Here is an 8,383-nt window from a genome sequence, read left to right on the forward strand (position 1 = left end):
AAAATTGTAAAGGGCGAGGAAAACGGCCTTATACCTATTAATATGAACGTTCCAAATGTTCCATATTTAAATTGGGCTCCACTTGTAGCAACTTACGTCGAGCGCACATTTAGTACATTCAAGGCTTTTCTTCGCGAAAATCGAATGAAAATGCTGTCAGAAAACTTCAAAATGCATCTTGTACTTTAATCTTACTACAACTATACAGATTAATGGCCTTATTCATAAAAAATAAAGTAGGTTTAAAGAGCTTTATAAATTGACGTTTTCATACATTTTTCGATTTATAAACCTTTTATAAAGCTACTTTATTTTTTATGAATAAGGCCATAAAGCTTTATGAGTTAGAAACTCGAAAGGATAAAATAGTCAAAATTTCAAAGTACAAATGTTTCATACAATGAAACTAGTTCATAGTTTTTCTCTTTTTACTTGTAATATAAACGTTTCTAAAATAAATTTATTTTTTGATTGTTCATCGTATTTTCTGTCTTTTTTTAGTGCACTATTTTGTTTTTTTTTGCAATACCTAGTGCCTTTTTCTGCCTTTTTCGCTATTTTGTTTTGCCTTTTTTTGCGTTTTTTGCAATACCTAGTGCCTTTTCCTGCCTTTTTCGCTATTTTATTTTGCCTTTTCCATCTTCTTTCGTTATTTTAATTTGCCTTTTTTTTATAGGTTTTTAGGTCCTAAAAATCCGTTCCCTGTTAATAACCCTTAATTTGATATATCGCCCTGTTTATAACAATTAACGCATTACATAGATATTATCAGCCAAAGTTTAATTTTAAAAATTCATACACTTTGGTTCAGTTATTATCAGCCAAAGTTTAATTTTAAAAATTCATACACTTTGATTCAGTTGCGCGGGCTAAAGATAAGTTTTAAATTAATCTTTCGTGGCCAATAACAATTGGCTTAGACCTAAGACATCATAATATTACTATTACAATACGGTCAAACGCCTTTTATTTTCCCCCATACAAAATCTACCCAGCCTAACATACATTCAACTTGCATGATACAAGTACCTTAACCATATCGTAATTAAGGTCAAATATTTACCAGTTAATTATATTATTTAATTGTACAACTTCTCCTTCTTGAAATGCGCTGTAACCAGATTTTAACCGATTACGAAAATGAACCAAATCCTTATCAAGGGCTTCGCCATCCTTTGCTGTCAAAATAGGTCCATTGAAAGCCTTTCCGAGAGGAGCCTTTGTCATACTTCATCCTAAGCGATACAGCCAGCGGGTTTCACTGTTCTTTTTCAATGGAGTTGTATTGTTATTTTTCAATTTTTCTATTAATATATCTAAATATTAGTTTAATACTTTCAATTACATAAATTTCACTTTTTAATAAGTATTAGCACTCGTTCATGATTTATAGCGTGTACAGAGGAGGGGTGCGCACAAACTGGCGAAGGTTTTCATTATATTTTGTAAGGGACGTTTTTATTTTTGCTCTGTTATATTCTCTGTTTAAAAATTGACCCTTTTAAAATCCAGAGCTCATTTAAAGGACAGTTTAAGAAATACAAGACAAAACGCGCCCTTTATTTTGGAAAAAAACAAGGGGTTACAATATAGGACCCTCTTCTAAAATACCTAGTTGGTGTATTGTGCCCTCCACTCATTTTAACACATCATGTAGCAATATGAACTCCAGAATAGCTTTTGGAGCTGGGGAATGTGTGCGCTCTTTCTCGTTGCCTCGATACAGCAACATATTCAAGTAGCAGGTGCATGGCGTCTCCACATTTGCGTCACTGAAACGACAGAGGTAATTCGCCCAGATTTCCAGTTTATGCAGATGCCCTCTTAGCCTGCTATGTTTTTGTTTGGGGAGGCTGTTTAGTTGTTTGTACCTTTTTAGGTTATACCTTCCCAGTAACCTCTGGGCCTGGCGTAGTCCTATTGCACAGTGGTAGTGTTGTTCTCTCCTACTTATTGTACCTTTCCTTCGCTCTTCCCTTATTGTATTTGGACCTATTACAGGGAATGCTCGGGTCCTATTGGCGCCGAGGCAGCCACTACTCTTGAAGCCCCAGCCACCCCCAAGTTTTCGCTATTGGCCGTACTATAGTGTACATCCATATAAGGGTTTTTGCATCTCCAGGAATTGCTTGCTAAGGGCCTGCATGCCATCCGTACTTTCGTAGCTTTTGATGTGGCCGCATTGTCGTGAGATCTTCACAGAAGCTTCGAGGTCAGCATTGGACCTATATATTTAACCTCGGCGGAAGCATTAACTTTGACCTCATTCAGAGATACATTCTATTTGAAAGGTTCCTTTTCCAGGGCACTATGACTGTCTTGGAAGGGTTGATATTAAGCACCGCTTTGGTACACCAACTCTTCGTTAAACTTAGACCTTTTTGTATTAGATATATCGCAGAGGGTACTTTCGAACTTTCCTCTAGCTATTATTACTATGTCATCCACGTACTCCTGGCCATTATTCGAGAGGATTTGTAGCAGTTCGTCGACTACGTAGGGGTAACCCATCCTTGCGGGCATCTTTTTGTTGGTTGCACCTGTACTACGCTGTACACAATTTCAGTTTAAGCGATTATCTTTTGGAGCGGTCGAGCAATCCATCTTCGGATAGTTTGCTGTACCATCCGTTCCGAGTGCCCGATAGACTCCATTATGTAATTTGCTATCGATCGCCTCCTCATCCACGCTTCATCTAAGAAAAATTAAATGATTTGAAAAGGGATCTGGAACTATCTAATGAATCTACAAAAGTATTGGCTTCTAGATTGAAAGAAAATATTTGTTAGCGCATGGTGCAAAAGTGACTTTCTGTCGTATAAAGAGCAAGGCTTGGTATCATTTTTTTATTCAGAAAATTATATTGTTATTATTCTGAAAATGGGTCTGCCAGAAACTCGTAAATCCACTTTTAGTTTCAAGAAATGCAATTATATCGGCCCCCTTGAATACAAAGCTGGTTCTATGCACTGGAGTGATTCGGGTTTTTCTCGACAAAGGGCTGTTGTTTCGGCTACCTCAACCCGTTTAGATGGGTTTCGCCGATCTATCAATCATTCGTTTTTCGTCCATAGAGCAATAACTTGTAGCTGGATTGCTTCGCTTGCTTCTTCTGCGGGCGGGCATTGACCTCAACCCCGGACCAGAAATCTACTCCTGCTGTGTCTGCCAGAGACGACTCCAGCCGAGCTTCATTTCGGTTAGGTGCAACACCTATAACGTAAGAAGTCACCTAAAAACCTGCTCAGGCCTTAGGTCTCGCAGGGAATGCACCACAAACTTTGCTCAAGCAACACGGCTGCAAGAAGCTCACAGGAGCAACGCTCCGGGCGTCCCCTGTTGTAGACTTCTGCAGGCACAGATATCCACACAATCATTCACCACCCGGTAGTAACAACCACAGCGGCAAGCGTACCCATATCGCGACTAGCCTGCCAAGGTGTACGAAACTGCTACAACTAAACTGCAATGAACTGCAGAGCAAGACCGGCGAGATATCCGTCTTTATGGGTCGACATGACATACTGATAGCTGGGAGATAAGAAACGAAGTTGCACAGCAACTCTACATAGTTTTTCACAACTTCTCCTTCTTATTTGGCACTGTTAGTGCCTAAGAGATTTTGGCCGAGTTCCACAAGACACGCTAGTGTTTTCTACCCTGTGCCAACTGAAGCCAATTGGGAAGGTCAAGTGAATCTTCCTCAAATTCTTTCCTTCGAACACTCCCAAGAGCCGCCTCATTGGACGTTGTCATTTTCAAAGCTTCTGAGCCATGTACCAGTACGGGCATGATGAGTGACTTATAGAGTGTGATTTTCGTACGTCAAGCGAGGACTTTACTTCTGAATCGCCTACTCGGTCCAAAGCAGCACTTGTTGGATTCGCTGCTGACAATTTTATCGTTTTTAATGCTGGTTCCCAAGTAGACGAATTTCTCTATATTCTAGGTGTTAACATTTGTTGCGTTCGGACGTGTTATTTTATCGGTCTCGGTTTCCGCATTTTTGGTAATGGGTTCTATAATTTTATTAGTATCGAATAGATTATTAAAGCATAATGAACTTTCTTCTCTGTTCGTGCATAAATTTTTGAGACAGTGACTCTTGTGTATTATAAACAAATAACGAAAAAAGATGTTCCAAATCTAAAGGCCTTGCTGCTGTAACCATAAGGTTGAGTGTTCGCAACGCAAAATCCAGTACGCAAAGTGGAATGAACTATTTCATTTGGAATATGTGAATCGTTTGCCGGCAGACGCTGAGTTTTTGCTTAACTCAGAGAGGCCTTTTCTGTGCGAAGTGTGTGCTGATGCTCGGTGAAAGCCTTTTAGTTTTTCGCCTCCTCCTGCTATTCTTAATGAGAGTGTTGTTGCTATTGCAAAGACATCGGTGTCCAATCCAATAACAACCTCCTACTGCAGCACAAAATTCCTAAAAGTGTCTCGCCTAATCAACTAACCAGTAAAGTAAGTGGGTCTTTCGAAGATGCCAACAATAACATTAATCTAAACTTAGTGCTAAAGGAGACTGCTACTCTTAGGGCCCGTGCCGTTTCGCTAATTAATGCACTCCATGAAGTTAAGAAGTGTATGGTCAACAAAATCGAATGCTTGCAGTCCGAGCTTCACTCGATAAAGAGAAACTTCACTATGAAGAGATTGTCTCTGCAATTACAACGCTCACAGCCGAGTCAAAGATCTTCGCGCTAACGTTTGCTCTGTTGGTACCAATAACAAAATTGCTTATGAAAAATCATCGTCGTCGCAAATATAACTGCCTTTTCTATTGGTAATTCTGCAGGTGTGAATGCCGCTGCTGCAGTTCGTGATTTTCGTGACAAAAACTCAACAGATATGCTGATTCTTCCCTTGGTACTAATTCAGCCGTATCGAACAATTGTTCCAGTTTCTCGTCGGTTCCGGTTGCTAATTTTCCTCCGCCTCGTCGTATGGGCTCTGATGGGCAAGTTGAGCCAAACAACAAAAGTTTGCCCGTTTCCCAAATCTCAGAGTGGTTTACGGTCGGTATAAAAAGAATAAAAAATCAGGAGCGGTGCAGAAACCGTCAATATTTTACAAAATGAAATTTTAATTAAAGCAAAAAAAAATTTGTGTGGAACTTTTGAACAAAAAAGTAAGGAAAAAGATATCGTATTGCACGCGTCGGTATGTTGTACTATTTACTTCAAAATGAGCCGTATCAGGGAAAACGGGCAGACGCTACATGCTGGCTAAGGTGCTGGAAAGGAAGGCACGGACCCTCTCATCCTATCTTTTAAGAGTGGTTATGGTGATCGCCTCAAGTGTAACTTATACATCTCTTGCTGCTTATTCAAATCCTCCGGATACCGCAAAGCTCGCCGCAATCACGTTCAGGGAAAAATTTTTGGTTATTTTATTTTTCTATTTTTTTAATATTTTTAATTTAAACCACTCCTGGAGTGACTTGACAGTTGTTTGTTTGTGATAGTTCACAAATATACAGTTATGCTAACACAAGCAAACATTTATTTGATAGGCTGTCTCCCTTTAATTGCGGAATAAAAATACATTGTTAAGATATGTTACTATCAATATAGAAGCATTACATATATGAGTCAAGTGAAGTGAAAAACTTCAACTGAAGTGAAGGCGGTAGCACTGTTGCTGTTTCGCTATTTTATTTTGCTTTTGAACATATAAAAAAACCGTGGACGTACATGCAAAAATAAAAAAGTTTTTTTTTTTTTTATAATCCTTAAAATCAAAAGCGGTTAAGTTTTGGGCAATATGTCGAATAACTAAATCAATCAGAAATGACCTAGATAATAATATTCTTTAGTATTTAGGACGAGTTTCCAGATTTTTTAAGTAAACATTTATTTATTAACTTTATCATAAATCTTTCACCACATACTCACTTACTACTTACAGTCTTTGACATTGAGTAACTACACTGATGGGTTCAAAATGGACCCCGCGATATAAGTTAGCAGTAAAGTGAACATAATCCACCCATCGTTCAAACTCAGCCGGCTCTATATACATTGACTCAAACAAATGACCACGTGTTGTTTTCTTTTTTTTTAAATATTCCTAATATTTTTCCAGCTAAATTTTGTTTGTTATTTTTATATAAAAATATCGTCTAGGCTTTAATAAATCCCGTTTAGGAAAATTCAACAAATTTTCATCAAAATTTGAACTTTTTATTCTGAATTTTTGGAACATATTTAGATACGCAGTTTTATAGCCCATATAATTCTAATGAAGTGCAAGTTTCAAACGGCTAAAAATCGCGTTGATTTTTGAGAATTTTTTTTTGGTGAAATTGAAAAGCCGTGGCGAATATTTCAACGTTACGTTGCACCCAGAATTATTTACTAAATACTAGGTCACACACAGCTGATTTACTTCCATTTTAGCATCGATTCGTAAGTACTGCAAAAATCCTATATCATCTCTATCATATACATTTGGAAAATTAAGAAACTTAATTAAAAAAAAACAGTTCTGCTACAATTTTCTTCTTGCCTTCTCCGATTTTTCAATCCAAGCTGCACCGTTTACCGGATGGTAGGCGTGTATTATATGCGTCACTCCAACTTGTTCAAATTTCAATTTCTTACACAACGCTATCGAAGGTTCATTATGCTCGTGAATCATGGCGCGCAGTTCGTCACCACTGCCACAAATGTCTTGTATCAAAGCTAGGCAAAGTAATGAAGCTAAACCATATCGCCTAAAAGCCGGCTTCACATGCAACATGCCGATAAAGCCACTTTGGCATCTGGAAAAGAAAAAAAAACTAAATACTTGTACCAATTAAGTTTCTTAAATTCTTACACACCTTATACACCAAGCCACCAATTCGTGCGAGTTTTCGGTATACACGCCAATGCTGTTGTTATTGTAGATAATCAGGCGTCTTATGATTTTTAATGTGCCTGCGTTACTGGCATGCCAAAATTCATTGATCAACGGAGCGTCGGCGATATGGAGAGCGCGCATTACGAAGCCATGCGGGCAACTGTGTACATAAACAAATATATATTTATTTATATGCAGCCGTTTTTCAATTTATTCTAGTTTATTCATGCATATTTTTATGTATTTAATTTACCTCGCTTTCACACTCAATGCTTTTTCTCTTGCTAGTTGATAGATGTTGAGACGTATAGCGTGCCATTTCAATTGCATTTCATTCAACAGCTCACACACAGTACCGTTGTATACATCCGGTATGGCAGTGATTTTGTAGCCTTGCGACCAGTCAAGCAATTTTAACGCCGTTCTCAGAAGCAATTTGGCATCCTTAACAGGCAGTATATTCACAAACAGTTAGAAATAATCCTAACCAATCAGAAAGGCATTAAAGTGTCAATCACTATTTATGCTGTCGATACAACATTTTGTTTTCTACCCCTCCCACCCTCTCTCTGGACTGTCAACGCATAAAACGCACCACAATCAAATGCAATCCATTGCAGCACCACTGTTCGCCATCGTCCAGCGTGTAGATACGCACGTGCTGCAGCTGCTTATCGCGTTCATGCCATTTGATGAAATTGTCCAGCGTGTAGCAGCCGAGTGCATTTGCCGGCCAATTCTGCCGATAGAGCGTTCGTAGCGTTTTAGTATCTTCAATTTTGTTGAGTGTTATCAATTTTTGCTTTTTTACTCTGTTTGCACTGCAACTGGTGTAGAGTGTAAACATCGTCGTGGAATTTTTTTTAGGTGTGTGACTTGCTTGATCTTCGGTTGAGTTATGATTAAAAACAATAATTTTTATGTTGCATTTATAATTAAATTTAAGTTATTTTTTGTAAATCACTTTCCAGCTAATCGGTGCAATAAATTTTGAACTTTTTAGAATGCGAGCAGGTAATTATATTTTAATTGAGTCATGGCTAAATGCAAGTTTGCAAATTATTTTTTATGTAAAAAACAAGTTTTTCATCTCGCTTTCGTCAAAGTTAGATAACTGATCTCAGGTTCAATGGTATTATTAGAGAGTTGTGCAGTTCACACAGCTGGTATTAAGAAACTATAAAGAATTGAGAGTGGGATACAAAAAACTAATCAATATATTGTAAGAGTCAGGCTAAAATTTTGCACACAGCTTAATTTCATACTAAAGCTGACAGCAATGGACTTAATTGTTTTTTGTTAATTTTTTCTTAAAAATTATGGATGTGACAAATATCGATAAAACAGTCAAGAGCGGTTATTTTGAATTTTTGGAATTGCGATTAATACTCCCAAGTTTACATCTTTGACCAAATTATTCAATAACAAACAAAAAACACTACCGACTTCATTGCTCATATAGAAATTTAGGAGTACCGTTAGTTGTTTGAAATATCAACACTGAAATTTCTATTTCAAATGGCCCACAGTTTTT

At 37.7% G+C, this 8,383-nt stretch overlaps 2 protein-coding genes across 2 annotated transcripts; both read right to left on the reverse strand.

The window, feature by feature from the left end:
- Positions 1-6,248: 6,248 nt before the first annotated feature.
- LOC118741654 lies at positions 6,249-7,002 on the reverse strand. Its single transcript, XM_036473632.1, has 2 exons — positions 6,830-7,002; positions 6,249-6,769 (listed from the first exon to the last, which is right to left on the reverse strand). Exons 1-2 carry the CDS (start codon positions 6,988-6,990, stop codon positions 6,496-6,498), a joined length of 435 nt encoding a protein of 144 aa, XP_036329525.1. The 5' UTR covers positions 6,991-7,002; the 3' UTR covers positions 6,249-6,495.
- A 106-nt stretch (positions 7,003-7,108) lies between these two features.
- Positions 7,109-7,696, reverse strand: LOC118741812. The gene has a single exon (XM_036473786.1). It carries the CDS (start codon positions 7,694-7,696, stop codon positions 7,427-7,429), a length of 270 nt encoding a protein of 89 aa, XP_036329679.1. The 3' UTR covers positions 7,109-7,426.
- Positions 7,697-8,383: the final 687 nt, after the last annotated feature.

The sequence above is a fragment of the Rhagoletis pomonella genome, unplaced genomic scaffold (assembly GCF_013731165.1).
Source record: "Rhagoletis pomonella isolate Grant_MI unplaced genomic scaffold, Rhpom_1.0 Rhpom_scaffold_00006, whole genome shotgun sequence".
Lineage (NCBI taxonomy): Eukaryota > Metazoa > Arthropoda > Insecta > Diptera > Tephritidae > Rhagoletis > Rhagoletis pomonella.